This window comes from Callorhinchus milii, unplaced genomic scaffold, assembly GCF_018977255.1.
Source record: "Callorhinchus milii isolate IMCB2004 unplaced genomic scaffold, IMCB_Cmil_1.0 Scaffold2, whole genome shotgun sequence".
NCBI classification, from domain to species: Eukaryota; Metazoa; Chordata; class Chondrichthyes; order Chimaeriformes; family Callorhinchidae; genus Callorhinchus; species Callorhinchus milii.
The window spans coordinates 8295928-8319621 of NW_024704743.1; the positions used below are offsets into that span (position 1 = coordinate 8295928).

Here is a 23694-nt window from a genome sequence, read left to right on the forward strand (position 1 = left end):
TTTTAGAAATTCCAGTGAATTTGGTTAGTCGATACGGAAATAAAGGCACAAGCACAAAAGCATCATTTGGATAAAAACATTGTTTTTTCCCCACAAGATATTAATCCAAAGTATTTTGAAATGCAAAGGAAAACACATTATATAAACTTAACAGACACTGGCCTCAAAACAGAAGTAAAATAAAAGGAACCTGCCTTCACAGAGTATCCGTTAAAGAGTATTTTGTGATTTCCAAAGCAACCGCACTACACTTGCCACAAAACATTCATGAGAAAGACTGCAACCCATTTAAACAGTTTAAGAGCTGTTTTACTATACCTTTAGAGGTGAACTGATAAAAACATCATCATCATCATCATCATCCTGTTCTCTGCTGAAACTCCTAAAAGTAGAGAACTGCATCATGCCTATCTTCTCAACAGGACACATTCACATGACAAAAAGTGCACTGAATGTCCTAATCGCTGGTGTTAAGCATATGATTTTGCAAAAACAGATCTCAGCAGTGCCTGGCCAATGAAAACCCAGCTGGAATGTGCTCTTCTAAACAAAGTGGTAGTTTATTTTGGTGCACCACCACGTGACTAAGTTCTGCTTTCATCTGCTCAGCATCAAAATAACTTGACAGTTGTTCATAACAAATGTAAGCTGATTTATCAGATAGATAGTAATACTACCATCCTTAAGCAGGAACATAAATTGAAGATGGTTTGATGTTCTAAATCTTTTTAGGAGGTTGATATTTCAAGTCAAGCGAATAGGATCCTAGTCGTTATAAATGGGGACATAGAATATAAAGCCAAAGAGGTTATACCTACCCTGAATACATCATTAGTTAAACCACAGTTAGAGAGTACTGGGTTCAGTTTTGGTCATCCTTGTAGGAAGGATGTCTGGAGCAGAGAAGATTTACTTGGGCAATACCAAGGATGAGTGAGTTTGACCCATAAACAGGAAATGGAGGAACTGGGTCTATTTTCATTGGAACAGAGGAGGTTGAAGTAAACCTGATGGGTCTTTAAAATAATGAAGGGATTTGATGAGAATCAACAGGAAGAAATTATTCCACTGTTCAGTGAGTCAGTGCCCGGAGGACACCAAATTTAAGATAATTAGCAAAGGTGGAGATTAGGAGAATGTTTTCTTTAAATAGAGCATTGTTAGGTTGTGCAATGTCCTGTTGGATGCAGCGGGTGTGGGGTTGAATGACCTTCTGCACTATAAATATCTATATGGCCGCAATCCTATTGTTTTAGAAATGTCCATTTTTTTAACCATTAATTTTGTTTTTCTGCATATTGACCATATACAAAATAAACAAACTATCATAGAATCATAGAATTATACAGCAAAGAATGAGGCCATTTGGTCCATCATGTCTGTGCCAGCTCTTTTAAAAGAGCTATCCAAATCAACCCCACTCCCCCGCTCTGTCCCCATTGCCCTGCAAACTTGTCCTCCCCAAATAATTATCTACTTCTCTCTTAAATGTTGTTATCGAATCTGCTTCTACCACCCTTTCAGGCAATGCATTCCAGATCTGAACAACTCGCTGCGTGAAAAAAATTCTCTTCACATCCCCCGTTTCTTTTAAGAACTATTTTAAATCAGTGATCTTGGGTTACCGACCCACCCACCAGTGGAAATAGTTTCTCCTTGTTCATCCTATCGAATCCCCTATACTAAAGAAAACTATCCAATCCCCTATACCATGGAGAACTTTACTTCTCTATGAAGGAAACCAGTACTTTCCTACAAATCCTCCACAAAATAATATTCTGCAGATGTACTATTCAATGGTGCACTCTTACTTTTTCTGTGGGTCTTTGACACTTGTTCATTCTTTGTAATTGCTGTGGCATTGATGCAATATCCTGTTCCTTTGAAAGTACAGCAGTAGTTACTTAAGCAATAACGGTCAGTATCTTTGATATTTTAATATGCTAGAATCCATGGACAAAAACATTATTACTGCAAATTATGTCAAAATTTCTCAAAGTCTTTTCTTGCAACTTCTTCTTGGACTTTCTTGTAGACAAATACCGAAGCCATTTATGCAGAGCAAATGTCCCATAAACAGGCCATGAGGTAAATGAACAAGGGAGGGAAGTGAACAAAGGCACGGTCAAAGATGTATGCTTTTACAAAGATTCTGGAAGCAGAGAGGGAGGGTATGAGGTAAGTGGATTTTGATAGAAAGTTCCAGAGAGCCAAACAAAATGACTGGAAGCTTGCTGTCCCTGTTGGAGTAGATGATGTGCAGCAGCCCCATTTAGCAGTGAATGGAGGGAGCAACGGAGTGACACTGCAGGAAATCACAATGTTAGGGTGGGCCAAAGGCAATCAGGCATTAGAAAATTAAAAGTTCATTTATTAAAAGTATAAATTGCTGGTTGGCAAGATATGCGAGTCAATTTCCTATAAGACGCACTGCCAGTCACATCATGCGTTAAAAACTGAGGAGTTTGCAAGACCTCATACAGCTGCAAAAGAGAGATGAGGCACTTTAGTAGATGGTTCATCACAGTTTATTAATGAATAATTATCCTTACATTTGACATGGTGCCCTTCACGTCGGGAAGACATTTTAAAGCTCTTCACAGAATTTACTGTGAAGTATAGTGGCTGTGTATTTTCTAATTTACACACAGGAATGTCCCACAAACAGTAATGTTCATTTCAATGGGATTATTGGCCAAGACACAAGTGGGAAACTACTTTCTCTTTTTGAATCGTGCAATGGGATCTTTAACGTCCACCTGAATAGGCAGATGGAACCTCGGTTTAATGGGTTACTCAAAAGACAAGGTCGAAGTGTTTGGTTTCTCAAAAGCTTTCAATTAAACAGCCAAAATTGGGAATTTACTGGGTATGAGGCATGACAATAATAATACTAAATAATAATCCTGCTCAAAGTACTTCACAGAATATACTGTCAAGTGAATTGAATGTATATTGTGTGGGCAAAAATGCGGCAGCCTGTTGCTCACAGCAGTGTTCATAAACAGTCGTGGATCAGATGACCAAATTACTTATTTATCGATTTACTTTGAAGGGATTATTACCTCCCGGAAAAGCGATCCACCAATCGACTAACAACCAGATTCCTGCTAGGTAAATAGAGGCGCTTGGAGTAAGGCGCTTGGAGTAATTCACCTGACCGGGAATCGAACCCAGTTTCTCTCGCTTGCGAGGCGAGCGCTCTAACCACTAAGCTACACGACTCCATGGACAAGGGCAATATCCCGAATTTATGAATCTCAGCAGTGTGAGTTTACAAGTCATTTCTTTCATTAGCAAGCAATTTCAGCATCATAATTCCTGGGTATTTCCTCATTGTAATACAGTAAAACTAACATACGTCTTAGCTTTATAAATCGTACAATCGCCCAAGTTGTCTATTCACCAGAGTCCCATTCAGTTTGCACTATACATATTTATCACCTAACTCATAAGACCACTCCCCCATTACTCCCACACTTACAGGCTGCATTGCTTTGCGCATGCGGTGATGCATCAAGATGCACTGAATCACAGAAAATAGTCTTGACCCATCACCGCATCTGCACTTACTGCAGTGACAAACTACTCCATACCCACTTACTGGCTGCACTGAATTACGCGTGTACAGTGTAGATTAATGATTAAATTGGATTTCCTATGAAAATTATATTGTTTGTCGGATTTCACCCAAGTCTTATTAAATGTTATGGCTCCGACTGATACTACTTGTGAGTTTTTACTGCATCTCAGTAATTCGTAATCCTCATCGGAGACATTTCTGGATGAAATTTCTTCAGTTTTTATCATAGCTGAATGGAGGGAATAAACAGACCAAACTGTACCTGTCTGTAATGCATGAGAGATGGCGTGGAGGCAGAAGAGAATCAAAAACATGAGCTGTGGCTTTCAACTGCTGATTAGCAGACTTTTCCACAATCTGTGAGCTGAATGGTGTATGTCTGGCTACACGGCATTAGCCATTACGAAGGGCATTTGGGGGCAATGGTCTGCCTCCCATTAAATAATAATCCTTGCATTTGATATAGCGCCTTATCACGTCGTTGAGACATCCCAAAATACTTCACAGAATATACTGTAAAATGAATTGACTGTACATTTTGCAGGCAAAACGTCACAGCCAATTGTTCCCAGTAACCTACAGTGGTAGGTTGAGTGACAAAATTATTATTTTAAAAAATCCATTGTGTTAAATATCAAATATACTGCTAAACTGACCTAGTTGATGATATTTTGAAGGCATTTTAGGTTTATTTTAGCAGCATACCAGCAGTTGGGGTCTGGGAGCAGGTTTACGATCTTGGCAGCACAATGTGGGTAGACTAGCTAGACCAAAGATGTCTCAAGAACAGAAAGGATAATAATAATAATAATAATAATAATAATAATAATGATAATAATCTTTATATTTGGTATAGAGCTTTTCAGGTTTGGGAAGATATCACTTAGTGCTTCCAGGATATACTGTAAATTGCACTGACTGTGTGTTTTGTAAAGCCACGTTAGACTGATGTGCAACACCTCTCTTGAACGTGCTATCAACTGCAATATAAAAATGGTAGAGGACACTTGGCAGGCTGAATGGGTTGCTTCTGCTCCTAATGGGTGTCAGCTGAATTCAACTGGCCACATTCATCTCTGAGTCAGAAAGTTGTGGTTGCAAGCTCTACATCAGGACTTCAAGCTCACCATAAGGAAGTGGGGTACAATTTTGGAATTCCTTCGGATGAGAAGTCAAACCAAAGTCAGGCATTCAGATAGACGTTAAAGATCCCATGGCTTATTCAAAAAGAGAAGGGAATTTCTCCCAGTTTCCTGGCCAACAATCCCCAGATAAAATTGGTCACTTCATGGCTGTCTGTAGGACTTTGATATACATAAATTGGCTGCAATAGTCACCTACAAAATAGTCATTACACTTTGCAGCAAATGCTGTGAAGCACTTTGACATCTCAACAAAGTGATAAGGTGTTATAACCAGTGCAAGGATTATATTCTCTGATAAACAATGAACTATGAAGTTACAAGAACAAAATTACATTTATATAGCGCCTTTCACGTCAGAAGGACATCTTAAGGTGCTGATGACCTCATATTGATATCAGGAAAATGGTAAGAAATTAATAAAAATGTATATACACATAGTGTCTTAGATGGTATGGTATACACTTTGGTATGGGGAATATACATATCTTTCAGCTGTTCTTTCCTTGGATTCTCCCAGGTTTGGTAGCAGTGCAGATTTCAATCCTATAAAATGTGAAACAGGCTAAGCACTCTGTAAAATGAAGGCATCCAGGCCAGGGATTCCAACAAAATGGGTGTTGTAACCCTGTCAACCTTTTATCTCAGTGCAATAAACTCCAAACTGGTTTGACAACATTCCTTTCCAGAGGTAACAAACTGCTAAAGTTCAATACAATACTACCAAATATGGTGAATGCCTATCTAATAACTAAAAATCTTTGCATTTGCTATAGTGCCTTATTATGTCGTTGAGACATCTCAAAGTGCTTCATCTATACTAATAAAGGCAAAATGTCTGTGTGTGTGTCTGTCCACCAAGAACGCAATAACCGATTGATGTAGAGACATGATTTATATCTCATCGGAAAGATCTTGCATGGAGGAATGGCATGGGCATATTATTCTTTGGGGATCTCCTATCGTTGAGCTATATTTTAAAAATGCTTTAATTAAGCCCCAAAATATGAGGTATGCATGGTAGTCTGAAACAAGGTAGCAAAAGAGGAAATCACAACCCTTCTAAAGAGATACGTCTATACTAATATATTATATATAATATATAATATGCTACAACAAAGTAGCATCTGTGACCTAAACAAGCTCATCACTGCACTCCAACAAGGAGTCTTCCTGACCAGGATTCCTCCCACTGAGTATAGGTAAAGAAGAAATGTCTATCTGTGTGTCTGTCTGTGTGTTCTGTCTACATTCCATATTGGATTCTTTGGTTGTAAGCGAAGCTGTAAAGGGTACAGCTAGTATGATGTAAAGAGGATGGATTGTGCATTTTGTGGGTGATATAGTGCAGCTAGTTGCACACAAGGTGCCACAAACAGCCATGGAGTGTGTGTCCAATTTTATTTGGGGGATTGTTGGGCAGGGCAACAGAAGAAAACTACCATCTCTTCAATTAGTGCAATGGGATTTTTAAAGTCCACCTGAACAGACAGAAGGTCCTCGGTTTAACATCTCATCCGCAGGACACGCCAGCGCTGCATTGGAATGTCAGTTTACACTGTGTGGACTCCAAGTCCATTTTGGCGAGAGAGATACCACTGTGCCAGGCAGACACACATGTACTTTCACAACCGGATTTTATTCAGTACAGATGGAAAATTTCTCCCACATAAACTATTTCCTTCATGTTGAAGAGCAGTTTGCCAACACAGAGGTAGAAAATATAGCAGTGACAATATTTACAAGGACTCCACAAAAAATTCAGCAAAAAGTAAATGTGGGATTGTTTCTTTCCAACTATTCTATATCGGTAAATCTACAGATCCAAGTTGATTTGTTTTGCTCATTTGGCCCATTGTTAAAGATTTAGAAACATACAATCTCTTCAGAAAAATATTAATACTCCTTCCACGTTCCCTCATCTCAATGGAAATAAGCATGCTCCTGGGTGTCAAGATCCTCATTCACGCCTTCATTGTGTCAAGGCTCAACTATTCAAACACAAACTATAGATCATTCAGGACTCTACAGCCCATGTCCTCTTCCGCTCGGGCTCCCAGTCAGCTGGTCAAAGCACTTTGAGATGTCTTCAACATGAAAGACACTCTATAACTGTAAGTTGCTGCTGTTGTTGTGACATACACATCAACAGTTGCATTTGTATTGCGCCTAACAATTTTAGGATTTAGGATAAAGTTTCAGAGTGCTCATGGGAATACTCAGGCATCGTGGAGGAATGTCAAATAAATTTGCATAAAAATGTCCTGCTCAGATTGGTAGGTTTTGACTAGTGGAGTGCTGCAAGGATTTAAGATATGAGAAAGGATTTACTCGCCTTAGTGGGGCTACAACGTACGTTCACTAAGTTGGTTTCTGGGATGAGGGGGTTGACCTATGAGGAGAGGTTGAGTAGACTAGGCCTATATTCTCTAGAATATAGAATTAGAGGTGATCTTATAGAAACCTATAAGATTCTTAAGGGTCTTGACAGGGTAGATAGTGTGAGACTGTTTCCACCGTTTGGAGAATCTAAAACTAGTGGTCATAGTCTCAAGATTAAAGGTCAGCCCTTAAGAAATGAGTTGAGAAAACATTTCTTCACTCAAAGAGTAGTGAATTGATGGAATTCTCTACCCCAGAAGGCTGTGGATGCTCAGTCATTGAACATATTCAAGACTGAGATCGATAGATTTTTAAAAACTAAAGGGATTAAGGGATACGGGGATTGGGCAGGTAAATGGAATTAGGTTAGATCAGTCATGATCTTATTAAATGGCGGGCAGGCTCGAGGGGCCAAATGGCCTACTCCTGCTCCTATTTCTTATGTTCTTATGTTTGGTGTGCATGAACTTCAAGTAATGAAAGGTAATCAAAACTAACAGAATCAAGTCTCTAGCCCTGTGGTGAATACATGCAAATTTCACAAAAGCAGAAAAAGAAAATCATGGTTCAACCACATTCAAGAGGCTGGGATAAATAAGGTGAAATCACCGGAGGAAATACAAGGTCATCAGTTCTGAGAACAAGTAAACAGGAGGCCTTGGCCATTTTTAGACTAACATGGAAGATAATCATAATTGTATTTTATATAGCAACTGCAGCTTCAAAATGTCTCACACGATTATAAAAGAGTTTTGGATGAAGAAGGCCCTTTGGCCCATGGGTTCTAGTTCTAGTTTTATTCGAATAATTTGCATATCTGAAATACCTCCAGCCCTAGGCATTTCAGTTATGTGCAAGTCCTGCTGCAATTGAAATGAGTGTCGCTTAAATTATCAGGACTCGAAAATAAAAGATGGCTATATTAAAATAGGTTTAATTCTTAATGCAGAACAGCTGAAGGTAAATCCTGGGAAATTCCAAAGGCATGATTGCTTAAGATAAGGAAAGCCATTTGACAGCAATTAATTGTACTCCTTTTTGTGGCACTATATCAAAATGTATAAAGAAAAGTAAAATTCTATCACTCCACCCACTTTAAATAAAAAAAATCCCTTTTCAGTTCAGTTAACTGCATTGCTCAAAATAGTATTTTATTATGATAAGCAGCCATTGGTAAACCACAGAAAGTTAAACTTACATCTCTATTATTGGTGACTCGATACCATCAACATCAAGACTGATTTGCGGTTTCAGTTTCAATTGTAAACTGACCTCTGTGAGCAATTCAATTGCTCAAGTATTTCAGGATGTAGCTGAGAAATGATTATCTGCAATGGTGGGAGCAAACTGTTAATCGTGTATTAAAGGTGCAAGTGAAATAATTTCTTGTTGCACCACAACCCATCCTTCGAAAGAACCATTTTGAGGTTGGAAGAATTGAGAATTAAATCTTTTAAGAGTATCCAAAACAAACTAAGTATTCCCCATATCAACAAAAAGAAACCCACATAAAATCTTGAATTTGAAAAGTACTGCGAGAAAGACAACCTTAGTATTCAACAGTGTTTTAGGAATTGTTTCTTGCTATAATCAGCTGTAAATAATCCAGGATTTATATCTTATTAGGTCCGTTTGTCTGTGCCAGAATATCCATCTGAAAGACTTGGTAATGTGCAGAGCGTACACACGTATCCGGTAACACAAAAGCTATTGTTTGCCTTGGAAGCACAGTAAGTAAATCTGATGAGGGTTTTCTTTACTGAACATTATTCTTAACTTTAGAAGTGGAAACCAGAATGACATAATTCTTTGGCAAAATAGAATCAACTTCCTAACAAAATGACATTTCTACATCCTATCTCAACATCTGCCTAAGAGCTGATTTTTTTTTTTGGTCAGCCAGGCATCTGACACATGTAGAAACTCATCACCATGCTGAAGAGTATCCAAACCAAACTGAGATTTCCATGCATCCTAACTACACAAGGAAATCCCAGAGATAGATTGTGGGAATATAATGCACACTCTCTCCCTGGAGGGACGCATCCTACTTACCTAATTCTGGAAAGTATTTTGCAGAAATTTCAGATGCAGAAAGGCAAGGCTTTGGGAACCTTACGTGTGCACAAAAACAGACTTCATCAAGATATTTATGCAATTTGTCGAGATGCTTACAGATATAAAGAATGCCGATTGATATGTGGTCTCCAAAGACCATATAAAAGCTTAAATCTGGCTTTCTGAAGCATCAAAAAATAATCAAACCTGGCCACACACAAAAAGACTTTGGAACATTGTTTAAGTATTTTAAGAACATTGGTATTTGGGCTTAGGAATATCCCCCTCTGAAGAAATCCTCTTCTGTAAACGGTTAGGATTCTCATAGATAGGTAAGAAAGTGAGGAGCTAAACAGCATGTTTTGTATTGTGTACCTTCCAAGATCTGCTGGTTATCATCTTCTTCTATCATATATATATAATACACACATATATAATATATGCTAATAAAACGATAATGTCTGTCTGCTCTTCAACAAGGATCTCAATAACCGATTGACTTAGAAACCAGATTTATGCTTCTTTGGAAAGGTCTTGCATATGGGAGTGACATGGGCATATTTGTTTTCGGGTACCTCCCATCGTTCATGTGTTATTTTCAGTTTTGCGTTTTTCGCTGCAGTTACACCTGGCGGCCGCCAAGCCAAAGTGGTGCTGTGGCATCCTGCGTCACAGAGCACACACCGAACCAAGCGGCGGGAACAAAATAAAAAAAGACAAAGCTAAGCCTTGGCAACAACAACAACAAAATTACATTTTTAAAGCACTGAGTCCTCCCACAGGAGTCCTCCCAGATGAGTATAAAGATGAAATGTCTGTCTGTGTGTCAATCTACATTCCATATTGGATCCTTTGGTTGCAAGAGTAGCTGCAACGGGTACAGCTAGTTTTATATAATGTGGAAGTAAGTTCACCTGCACTACCACTTCATGATTAAGTTATTCACTTCTGATATCTCAGTCAGTATTGGTTTTCTTGGGCTGATTGCTAATTCCTCATCTCTCTCCTCCCCCATGACTGGTATAGATGATGTCATCAGAATTTATACAGCAAGCAATCGATCTGCCTTATTACTTTGGTCATTATATCAATGATGAGTTCTGCCTTGTTGATGATGAGATTGTAAAGCATACTTTGTTCTGATAAAGTCCTGAACACACCTATGTTTTCTTATATTACTTACATCATTTCATGGTACTTTGTGGGATATTGCTGCTTGCAAATTGGCTGCCACATTTGCCCAAATACACAGTCGATAAACTTTACAGTGAAAACTGTAAAGCACTTTGAAATGTCCTCCTGACGTGAAAAACACTGGATCAAATGAAAGGTTAATTCAGTTACCCAGTTTTCCTTCTTAAAAGCACTATTGCAGCTTGTAATAATAATGAAGTTCAAAAGATAATTGGATCTGCAAATGTAATTGCTTTTAAACACCTGACAAGGGTTACTGCAAATTTCTGTGACCGACTTCACTCATTCTCTGCTCCACTTTGATTTATGAAGTACAATAATATAATCCTTGGGAGTGCTGAATACTCTGGACAGCATAATTAAGTGCATTATATATAGAGCTAATGCCATCGCCAGAGCTTACTAACCCAAACTCCCTAATAACAATACCCAAATAAAATTGGTCCCTCAATCCATGACTATTTGTGGGACACTGCAGCGCACAATTGGCTGATGCATTTTGCCCTCAAAATATACAGTCAATTCCCTTTACAGTATATTCTGTGTGAAACGCTTCGAGTCATCTCAAATACATGATAAGGTACTATATCAAAGGCAAGGATTATTATTATTCTAATGCGGAAAAAAAAATTATGCGATTTGATCCTTTATGACTTTCAGCCTTCTAACTTCCTTATACGTCTAATTTGTTTTCATTACCTTGCGTGTTTATTGTGCTCATTGACATTCCTCCTTCATCACAAAGGACAGAAGTTCTTTTCTCCCCCCACCCCCACCAATCAATCAATGCTGTGAAAAACATCTGTAGAAACATAATTTTCAGAAACATCACTGTGTGTGGGAGGTTACCATTCCATTAAATGCTTCCCAGATTTTAGTGCGCCAAGAAAGCTTCCAAAACCACTATAAAGGCCCTGTGCTTTTGCCTAATAGCTCTCCTTCCCTTTGTGGTTATCTTGACAGGGTTGCACTTCAGGGATGAGTGCCTTGTGGGCTGGACTGTAGTTTCAGTTCCCTTTACAATCTCAGCTGCAGAAGCAAGAAAGTACATCGTCAATCGTCGAATCAAGGAATCACAAGGAATCAGTCCTAGGCTTCATGGTCAGCAATATCCCTGGCGTGGCGGATACCTTGACACATTCTCAGCCTAGCCTATGTGAGTTCAAAGGCAGCATACATCCTCTGGGAGAGAGTGTATGTTCCAGTCCAAACAGTCTGGTTTGGATCCTCTTAAGAGTGCTGATGGGTTTCCATATGTGTTTGACACCTGGCTGACTAAAGAAAAACCCACAAACTGCTGACTCAGAGGGAAGAGTAATACCAATGAGCCAGACTAACACACAACATTTCACAGTTATTGAGGTCAGGGAACACAAGCAGGCCTGTGAGAGCTGAGCAAAAGGTGGGGGGGTACAAGCAGGTCAAAGAGGTAGGGAGGTGCAAGTATGAGTGCGTTGTGGAGTCCTGTAGCTCAGTGGTTGAGCACTCGCTTTGCAAGCTAGAGACCTGAGTTCAATTCCAGGCAAGGCGAAACCTTGGGCAAGTTTCCTTACTCCACACAGAGCCTAATAATAATCCCTCCAAAACCAAAACAATAATAAATTGGTCATTTTCAATCCACGACTGTTTGTGGGACATTGCTGTGCGCAATTGGCTGCCGCGTTCGCCCACAAATATACAGTCAATTCACTTTACAGTGTGTTCTGTGAAGCGCTTTGGGACGTCCTCCCGACGTGAAAAGCGCTATATCAAATGCAAGGATTATTATTATGTCAAGGGATTTGTATGTGAGGGTGAGGATCTTGAAGTCAATCATTCAGAGCTAGGGAAGGATTTAGGTGATGGGCATGTGGATTGTGGAGAAACCAAGAGGTACGTTAAGAAATTAAGCATGGATTCAATTCAAATATGGAGAGATTTATGTCCAAGATCAATCCTGTTCAATACCCAAATACTCAGTTTCCAGCAGGTATCATTTAGTAGCAAGGAACAACAGTAACATTGGATAACTTATTTCTTCCAAGATCATGGATACGAGGGCCATGAAAGGGAGGGAGTAAACAGTCAGGCTATGACGGCCATGTTTTGACACATTCCTTGTTCTGAAAATTACCCATAATACAAACAGAAGTAAAAAGATATGTTGTATTGAAAGCTAATTCAATATGTTTGCCAATACTAAACAGCGACCAAACGAACATCAAATATAGATGTACAATACCTTGATGCCTCTTCTAAATCTAATATCTAATTGCTTTTTTACAAATAAATTCTCAGCTTATTAAAATATAAACATACCCATAAAACAATACAAAACGTCTTTCATGTCGGGAGGACACCCCATGGTAGCATCCAGGATGTGTGCATGGCTCCCCTTATTTTAGGCAGACTTGGAAACATTACGTCTCAGCTTTAGCCTCAAATTACTCAGACTTCCACCATCACTGTACTTCAACCAATCACTATGCTCTCAGCTTTTGAATAATGACCTCTTTTGAGAATTCACTCTATTTTATGCAATAAATGTGAGCTGTGCCTTTATGATAGAAAGTTCATCATCCAAATTCTGAGGTCATAAAAAGTAGTAGTTCTCAGGATGTGAAATTCCCACATTAAAATCTAACTGCTCCATAAAAATCTAATTTCTGTAACATCTGGGCAGTAAACTTGCAGTTTGCCTCTGTGCACATAACGTACATGGAAAATGAACCCCATCCAACAACTAATAAGCAAGGCGGAGGCACAAGGGTCATGCAGGAGGCCAGAGGCAGCCGAACGGAGACAGCAGGTGGTGGCATGGAGAATAAGCAGATAGGGTCAGGGGAATTATCCTTAATCACAGGCAGATCATTCAAAATCAGGCGCCCATCGTGTGTTAGCCTACACATGAAGATTGAGGTAGTCAAGATGTAGACCCAGGGGACTGCTAATATTTATGGAATCATTATCCAAAAAAGTACTGTCAACAGTTCATAGCCTGTTCGATATGTACATTAAAGACAGCTGGCTCTCTCAGGTTTATCATTTCCACTCCTTGCAAACAAACACAAACAATGAATCTGTCCAGATCCACAGTTTTATTGGATTTTAATTTTGAATACAATCCTACATTGAATATACAATGATCTTATAAAATTATCTTCTGGTATGAGAGCCTGTAATGCTCTCGAGTCAATTGAGCACACTGTTCAGTGCAAACCTGCATAGAGCCCCTTTTTTTAAAAAAATGCAGCACTCACAGGAAGCCCAAAGAACAAAGAAAACACCCCTCCCAATAAAGCTCAAATGCAGAGAATTGGAGCAATTTAAGTAGAAATCTTCAACTGGTGTACGGAAAACAATTTAGTACAGCTCAACATCACTAATCAGAACACAAGAGATCTGTGTTGCCCAATAATCCAAACCCTGGCGTCCAACAAGATTATCTAAAATCTTGTCAAATGCTGTTCCTAGTTTACTTTCTGTCGACCGGTAATCCAAACAAATCACAAAGAGTGGGGGGGGGGTCTTCTGTCCTAACATGCTCAGATTGGCTCTGACGTACTGTACTCTCATGTCTAACTTGCAGATTAATTCCTAGCTTTGCACTAGATCCAACTGTGATGTTTCATAAAACTGTGGGAACAATTGTTACTTATTGGCATTACATTTTTGTGTACCTTATGCTCAGAATTCATCTGTATTCTAGGCAACTACATAATGTAGCAATTTAAGAAATAAAAACCAATAATACATACTGTTAACTCTCTTTTGTTAAACTCTTCTCTCCCTCCAACAAATACCCTTTTGTTGTGTCTTTTGCCACGTCCTCATATCTCGAGTTCTGCTACATTGAGAATGTGCACAATCTTAAATATCAGTTTGTAATATTCCAGTCCAAGCTGTTTGAGATTGTACTATTGTACAAATCTATAAGGGGAAAAGGCAATACCCATATGTTAAAGACTAAGATAGTATTACAGCGCAAAAAACATTTTACTTTTTTAATGAGAGATTAAGAACAATTGATCTGAGATTCCTAAAACTCATTTGTGATAAACTACCTTGTCATTTAACAGTAATATAACATTCTGGTTGTTGTGCTTTCAAACACTAATGAACCAAACGCTCTCAGTTATCAGGACAATTACAGCTGAGGTGGCAAGTATGTGTTCTACAGATTATGTTGATGAAGCAACAGCCAGTAATCCACCATGCCATTGCAGCAAATACATTCTACTCAAAGGATTGTATAATACCACCCTGATCAGCAGTCTAGGGATCAATCTGAAACATAGGCCTTTAGAAAAAGTTTTAACCACTACAAAGTTCTGGGTAGAGTCAAATTATACCAGTCTAAAATCTCTAGTCTACCCTACCATAGGACATTCAAATTTTCTAAAGGCAGGCAAACTTGTAATGTACTGTATTTTTAAATCTGAAATGTGGTTATTGATAATCATTGACTTTCATAAATAAGTTAAAGAAATTACCACTAGACAGAACAGATTGCACTCACATCCCCATATTCTTTCATTTATAATAATCATAATCATTACAATTCATACAAAGTGCCTAAAAGCATTTCAGAGTTTTCTGTGAAGTGTAGTGACTGTCGGAGAAAACAGCAGTCAGTTTGCACATAGCACCCACAAATAGGCATGGCGAATTTCATCTGGAGATTGCTGGTCAGGATTCCAAGAGAAACTCCCTTTTCTCTTTGAATCCAGTCATGGGAGTTTAACACTTACCTTAACTGTTAGACAGAATCTATGTTTAATATCTCATCTGAAGGATGATGGCACCTTTGCGAATGCAGTGCTTCTACAAGCCCTGGGACTGGAGTGGCAGCCTATCCTATGAGTTCAAAGTGCCACCAATGCGTGGCTTAAACCCACAACCTTCTGACTCAAAAGGTGAGAGCATTACCCGACTGAGTCAGGCTGGAATAACATTCCATTTCGCTATCAAATATTTGGCCAATTTACAGATTTGTACTTCTAAAGTAACACTTTTACTCCCATACGTTCTCCATACCCATTATTTCACTCCTTTAAATAACCCTAATTAATCACTTTTGGCAGCAAAATAGTTCCTATTCCTGAATCTCAAATACATATTTTAAATACTTTATTGCCACATTGAACCAAATTCTTATCCTCCTTTTTTCAGGAGGACAATAAAGATCCCAATACACTATTTAAAGAGAGAAGGGAATTTCGCCCGGTATCCTGGTCAACAATCTTCCAAATTAATTCAATGTAATCAGGCATTGCAAAAATAAAAGTTCTTTCAGTTAAACACAGCATAATAATAATAATAATAATAATCCTTGCATTTGATATAGCGCTTTTCACGTCGGGAGGACGTCCCAAAGCGCTTCACAGAACACACTGTAAAGTGAATTGACTGTATATTTGTGGGCGAACGCGGCAGCCAATTGCGCACGGGATTACATTTTTAAAGTTTATCATAACGTACAGTCTAACAAAAGCTATTACCCTGAAACGTTTAGGGTAATTATTACTCTATCACCCTGAAATGTTTTCCCTTCACAAGGGAAACAACGTTGCTCACAAGATTATTTTGCAGTTTATATTTTTTTTAAAAACACGTACAAGTGATAGAACTGGAAGGACAAACAGGTTTGGTATAATATTTGCTTGGCCAACTGACAGCAATAAGACAGTATGTCTGCAAAACTATGCTCAGCGCTGTCAAACACAAATGTCAAAGACAATGGAGATCATTTTTGCCTGAGTATCAAAATTCAAAGATTTAAAAAGAAACCAGACATAATGCCAGAAATTTGCTTTCGAGAATTTCAGTAATGACACCTGGGTGTTGTTTGGAACTTATTTGTAACCTTCCATTTGGTATTTTCTGTTCTGAAGAGTTGATTTAAATGTACAGTAAAATACCAGTAGTTACATTATGGGGGATTGCTGCTAAGGGGGCCGTCCCACAGCACTGGAGGCTCTCTGATACCTCACCAAAGTGGCCACTGTTCGTGTGAGCCTCATCAGTGAGCGTCAGCAACCCACTTGACTGTAGGAGGTGTCGTAGCCATGCTTCTTAACTCACCCTATTGCCACACACAGATACATACCCACCAGTAGAGGGTGCTAATAAGAGGGATCAAAGGCAGGAAATACGGCTAACTTTAACCTCCTTCATCCAGATCAGCAAACGCAGCACAGATTGGGATTCAATCCAACACGGTGCCAAAGCACTACATCGTCACAATAATGAAAGAACATCTACCTGACAATCAATAATGCACAACTAGATCTGTTTCTCTTTCTTCCGATTAGAAAGCCTCTCACCATTGTAGTGTTATATTGATGCATAAACTGGAGAATCTTTTAACCATCAAGATAAATTAATTATAAGTCAACGATTAATGCATCAGTCAGATAAAATATACCCAGTTACAGTATGTAATTTGAGAGATTTAGGTTTATAAAAAAANTACACAGATATTTATAACTATATTCTACTCCACATCCAGAATAAACATGATCTTTTGTTTGTTCAGCTAGGTGACAGAAGCACACAAAAAACCATCACCATTGGAGTATACAAACCAGGCAGTTTCTCTGTCCAGAAATCTATATGCTCCCCAACTCCCACACAAGGCTCTCTCAGCCTATCATCTCCACCTCTATCCACTGGAACAGCTCCCCATCCCCCAGTGGATCAAATTCAAGATCCTTGTCCTTCTATTCAAATCCCTCAAACCCCACCCTATCTCTGCAATGGCCTCCAATCCTACTGCTCCCTTCACTCAGAAAACTCTGGCCTGCTTTTGTGTCCCCCACTTTATCTGCCTCAGTTTTCAGAATTTTCAGCCATTCCCTGGTCTTTGGAAGTCCATTTCTAACTTACTGCTCTCTCTCCACTTTCAAAGCCCATCTCAAGACTTAGTTCAACTGCACTTTCAATCATCTTTTCCCTTCCCATCCTCTTAAAATCCCACCCAGGACCCAGATGCTCAGCCAGCTGTAAACTCAGCCAGTGTAAAGCACTTTGAGATGTCCTCCTGACATGAAAGGTATTTATAAGTGTAAACTGTATTCTACATACACACTTGGAAATTTCTCATTTGTCTGGAATGATTTGTGGACTCTCTACCCGGAGGGATGCACCCTACTTAACTAGTTAATAAAAGCCAAGTGAGATGAATTCTGCAGACCCACCTGGCTCAGGAAAAACTACAAAAGATCAACTCAATTCATGTATTCTATAGCAATGTAGACCACCTTACTCCTCTCCTCCTTCCACCAAGAAATCCTGTTTGCATCCCCAACAAGCAGGATACTCACTAGTTCCTATTAGACACCTGACAGGTGCAGGTTTGAGCCCTCGCTAAGTGAATAGCAGGTACTAGGAACTATTTGCAAATCTCTTGGTTAGCAGCACAACTCAACATGAAATGCACAAGAGCTTTGCCACCAAGGCTGTGCACAGCTCATTCGCCCACAAATATAAAGCCAATTCACTTTACAGTCTATTCTGTGAAGCGCTTTGAGATGTCTAGAATACGTGAAAAGCGCTATATCAAATCCAAGGATTATTATTAGTAGTAGTATCCCTATTCTTTGAGTAGTGATTCTATAAGATGGAAGTGCAGAGCTTGAGCAGCAGTGGTCCAGTGATGGAGCACTGGAACTCCATCCCCCAGTGCCTTCGCCTTGCTTCCTCCCTTTCCTCCTTCAAGGCCGGTCTCAAAACCTTTCTCTTTGACCGTGCCTTCAGCTCCCCTCTCGACTCTCTTCCTCCTCCTCGCTCCCTCCCTTCCCTCCCCTCACCCTGACCATTTCCCCCCTCCTCTCTCCCTCCCTTCCCTCCCCTCACCCGGACCATTTCCCCCTCCTCTCTCCCTCCCTTCCCTCCCCTCACCCTGACCATTCCCCCCTGCTCGGGTCATGACCCAACTGTGCAGCGCCTTGGGACGTCCTCCTGACGTGAAAGGCGCTCTATAAATGGAATCTTGTTGTTGTTGTTGTTGTTGTTGTTATCTCTCTACGAAGTAGATACCAAATCCTGGCTATCCAGAGCAAAAGGATTCTCCATTACAATCGGCACATTTTAAATTACACAAGTTTTAACAGTCTGAAAGTTATCAACTCTACTCTTCACAATGGATAGTTCATGGAACATAAAATTACTTTCAAGATCTTGAAAAAATGGCAAATAAAAGTCAAACGAGTGATTTATCTATTCATATGCACATATCTGATCCTTATAATACACCAAGCGCGCGCACACACACAAAATTTGGTTCTATCAATTTCAGAATGGATTTTAAAAAATGAGAAAAAACAAAACAATCTTTCTCAAAATACCAGAACAATGTTTTTGAGAATGAGGAACTGAAGACACCACACATTATTGCTGCAAAGGCACAGCAGCAGACTCCCTTCATCAGTATGCATTTAAAGGTCAAATCTCAAGTGTGTCTGGAAGAATCCATCTTAACACAAAGGGAGAAATACTAATTGTTTGACATCTTAGATCATTTTACATTTTATGTTCAGGTGATCATTGGTTACAGTATAGGTTTCTTGCTTAGTATACTGTATTTATTAATACAACAATAAGTTGCATTTAAATACCTTCACGTCAGGAGGACATCCCAAGGCACCCGAGCTGGGGGTTGAATTCAAGAAGGGTGGGAGTTAAGGCAGTGGGAAGATGACTGAAGGCAATATAATCTTTGCATTTGATATAGCGCCTTTAATGTTGGCAAAGCCCTTCACAGGATATGCTGTAAAAACTGTAATAATATATTATTATTATAAAGACTGTGTATTTTGTTGGTGAAGGTGGCAGCCAATTTGTGCACAGCAAATGCACCACAAATAGCCCTGAAGTAAATAACCAATTTTATTTGTGGGAATTGTTGGTCAAGGCACCAGGAGAAACTCCCATCTCTTTGCAAATAGCACCACAGGATTCCTGAACAGGCAGACGGGACCTCAGTTTTTAACATTTCATCCAATTGGATGTTATCCTGATGAAGGGTGCATATATACACAAGTTGTTGTTGGTGTTGATATTATTCCAAGCTATTACAACCTGAACTAGACTAACTCCTATTTGAATCAGACTAATGCTATTTCTATTTGAATCAGATGGTATAGATGCATTTAAGAGGAAGGTATACATATGAGAGTAAGGGGTGGGAGGGGAAGTAAGGTACAGGTGGACATTCAAGTGCAGTATAAGCATTGGCATAGACAAGTTGGGCTGAATGGCCTGTTTCCGTGCTGTATATTCTATGTAAACTGACCCTATAAGATTCAATTTCATGAGTTTCTATTAATATTTTAGAACATAACTGGCTATTAGCAAATTAAACATTATGGGAGAGGAAGGGGTTTGCGACCCATAAACAGTATCTGTGATAATAGAATGAACATTAAACTTAAAATATTTCTCATAAAGAATGTCGGAAATGATTTCCAATCCTACACATAGATGCACACAAAGACGGATACATCAAAAATCCAGAGTCTTTCTGTATCTTACGAGCATTCTGTTCTTCAACAGTAGTCATCATATTCCAAACCACGAAAGGAACAAGGATTTCGCTAAGATACTGTCTCTTTTGTTCATCTAGTACTGTATATGTATGAAATAATATTTATTCAAGAATTGGTTTTGCAGGAATGGGTGAGAAATCACAAGTTATACAGAGGAGAATCAATGGGTAGCACTGGAATAGCTAACTTCCATTTCCTTCCTGCACAAGAGGTTTCACCATTCCCATGTTATCTCATACTAACTCTTTTCTCTCCCATCAGTTTGGAAATCATTTCATACTTGTATCCCTATTTTTAAGGGGAGAGGCGAACGGCGATGGAGAATAGAACATTTCCTTTAAGCCATATTCAGTGGTGAGCTATCATTCTAACGAGATACATAAAAGTCAATCTCCAAAGACAGAACACTGAAATTCCACCCACGTTGGTATTTCCTTGCCTAGCCATTAATTCAATGAAACTCAGAATTAGTACTAAATTATGGGAAGTTTTGTACTTTCAACGAGAGTACACAGAGATGCCCACAATTATTTCACTTCACCACTCAATTTAATTTGAAAAAATCAATTTTCTTTTTAAAAAAACTACGTAAGTACATCACACACCACCCCTTCCGTCCCCAATCTTTGCAAGAGGCTTAATTTTAAAATTGACAATGCCAGCAAGTGTACTTCACTATCTAATAAATTTTACTGCTTGGCTAGACTGTACTTCACCAACCAGAGGCACCCAGGAAAACTGAGGTTCTGCATACAGTAATATAGGTTTATCACACACTACAATTTACTTTACAAACCGGCACTGTCCACTATTTGCCATTGTTGTAAATTTGCATTGTGTTGTGCATCAAAGCACACATCCTTTAACAATTGAGGTAAACAAAAAAATCACATTTTCCTTTAAGCTAACAGACAACCATGACATGAATCTTCATTCTTCCAGCAGGAGTCTTTTTTATATTAATAATATGCGTCAAAGTGATTAAATGTTAAATTGAAGAGACAGCATATTTTTAATTCAGTCTTTCAATTAAACTTATCCAAAAGTATGTGGGTAAGGAAGAAAGAAAGGACTAATATATATATGATACATAAATACATACCTACTTGTCTAAGTACAATTTTCCTCTCCTTTATCATACAAGTTGCATGTATCTTGAATGAAAGTGCAATCTAATGTCTCACACACTTTATAAGATGTTGTGGAAACCCAGATTTTAAATCTAACCGAGAATTAAAATAGTTTCTAAACTAGCAGTGGCAGGTCAGTAACTATTTACTTTAATCAGCAGGGCTTTATGTTGTATAAAATGAATGAATTAAATCTTAATACGAAGAACAAGTAAACTAATACTATCTTACCACAAAAAAGGTTTATCATTGTAGTTCAATTAAATGCCTAGTTTACTCCTGCCCTCCCCCCACAACCAGCAGCTGATGTCCCACAATTGTTAAATTGTGTTTTCTGTTTCCTATGCGTTTAAGGAAACTATTCTACAAAGGAAAAAGTTTACCCATGGTCGTCACTGTGCCTACTCCGACAATGCTTTACTTCCGATTACAATTAGGAATGTTCTTTGGTGGAAAAATGCTCTTTCTGAGAAAATAAGGCAGCAAGAGATGCATTCAATTGTCACATTTTGTAAATGGTGAGAAAGATATGACTGACTACTAACTACTAGAATTACTTTACTCATGAAAAGATAAGTACAATTCAAAGTTAACACACAAATATTTTTAAGTTTCAGTTATCACATTCAATCATAATAAATATGCGCTTATTACCTTCTGCTTTGAATCCATTTAACTGGTCAAGTATTTTAGCTCTTTAACTACACTACACTTTCAACAAACTATGGTGTTCACCCGTTCTAGAAGCATTTTCTGTCAGCTGAGCTCTTGCAGCTGTGCAGCACAAACATGCAATCTCGCTGTGACAATCAAAAAACAGTCAACTGTGTGGCATTTTGTTTGAGTGTATGCATACACTCCTACACTAAATTCTTTTGTGAGGAACGCCAGGAAAAAATAATTCCAACTTCTTTGCAGCACACAAGGATCTTAAGATTTTTTTCTACCAGTGCATGAGCCCTGCCTCTTAATGTCACCCAATTTATCAGAATTAGGTAGGTAATCAGAGTCAGAGGGCTTAAGAAGTTTCAACCTCCAATATAAAGCACTTAATTAACAGTGTTCGTAGATCAGTCATGGAGAATTAACCCTCAAGTGAAAATTTTCTGCAGAAAGATATTGAATGGAGCAAGCATTTCTCATTCTGCTTATTTTCATACTTCCACCAAATCACCATTAAAAAGGTAGTGTTTCAGCATGCGTACATCAGCTGATTTCAAACATTGACCTTTTACAATTAAAACAATTAGATTTAAATGTTCTTTGTTGGTCCATTGTGATGACGTTAATCATTTTAATGTTGTTTTAAGAATTGGGCATACTCTTTAAAACATTTAAAAATGAACTGGTGTCTGGCACCAGTTAGCCAAGCTTTGTACATGCCCTTTAGTTCGTGAACTCAGTTTCTCACTCAAAGTCTGTTAGCAATATAAAAAGAGAAATGGAAATAAGACTGGAAGGCACGGTTCCAGTTACAAGTTTCTTTCAAAAGCCTCTAACAACAAATAAATTAGCTTCGCTACGGTCAGAAAAGTAAATATTCTATAAACATTCAAACTCCTCCAATGGCTCACTGGGTGAGTCCACAGTAGAGTAAGGTACTGCACATTGTACAGTTAGAAGAATTGCTGGATTGAGGCCAGTTAAAACTATGCATTCCAAAAAAAATTCTCATCCCCTTCCTGTTGCTAATCATACATTTGTTCCCATTAAAAGTCTTCCACCCCTCTCCACCAAAATTATGTTTGGGCTTCAAATACAAGTCAGAAGATTCCTGTATCAGGTGCTCCCACTTGGTGTCGCGACGCACACTTTCATTTTGGATCAGAGTCTTTTGAAGCCATCTCGTCAGATGCACTATGGACTCAACTCCTCCCTTGCCTCTCTGAGGCTCTTGCAACAGCCATTTATGGCTCTTTCAGGAAGGTGTAGGAGTGCGGATGTGTGTGAGATGCTGCTGATTTTACAGCCTGCAAGTGTTCTCTACTCTGTCCCATAAGCTTTTTCAAAACCGCCACTCCTTTATCCGTCCACACATTATGAATAGCCCCTGGCACTAAATGAGACATGCATGGGAGGCTGACATACTGGAGGGCCATTAGCACCAATAGACTAATACAGCAAATAATCTTCTGGGCAGGCGAAATGTGAGGAGGGCAACAATGTTCTAAACTCCATAGGAAACCACTTTTTTTTGTAAAAGTTTATCTCCTCACACTTAGATTCTTGCTTGTAATCATTGGCATTAATAAAACAAGTCAACCCAGGCCAATAAAAACATCACAGGATGGTTCCCTGGATTCATTTATATTTTTTGCATAGTTTCAAATGACAGTACAAACAAACATTAATGTCAGCAGTGCAGATTCGAAAAAAAACATTTCCTTCTGCCTACAGTGGCAAAGTTCAAAATTTAATTGAAGTTCAACATCTTTCAGCTGGCATATGAGGGTCCTGCTGCAATGTTAGTATGACTCATTGGAATACTCAAACAGGTTATTACCGTAGTTGCAGAAATCGACCAGTATTCAAGTCATGAATGCACAACACCAGCAGCAACATAGAAACAGATGTCTAGTGTGAAGGTACATATCCACAGTAGTTTCAAAGACATGAATTGTGACTGTTTACTCCTGTGCACTGTCTTACTAAGTAGGCACTTTTGGATTGATGTTTAC

General features: G+C 38.8%; 1 protein-coding gene across 10 annotated transcripts in view; it reads right to left on the reverse strand.

Moving 5' to 3' along the window:
- The window catches only part of arhgap12b (Rho GTPase activating protein 12b), a 92809-nt gene that overhangs the window by 60923 nt on the left and 8192 nt on the right, over positions 1-23694 (reverse strand). Inside the window, exon 1 of one of the 10 annotated variants that reach the window (XM_042332609.1) lies at positions 319-443. The exons of the other annotated variants lie outside the window; for them this stretch is intronic. Within the exon in view, the coding sequence (XP_042188543.1) occupies positions 319-429 (111 nt within the window). The 5' untranslated portion in view covers positions 430-443. Of the gene's footprint in view, positions 1-318; positions 444-23694 lie in introns of those variants that run through there. 10 annotated transcript variants of the gene reach the window in all.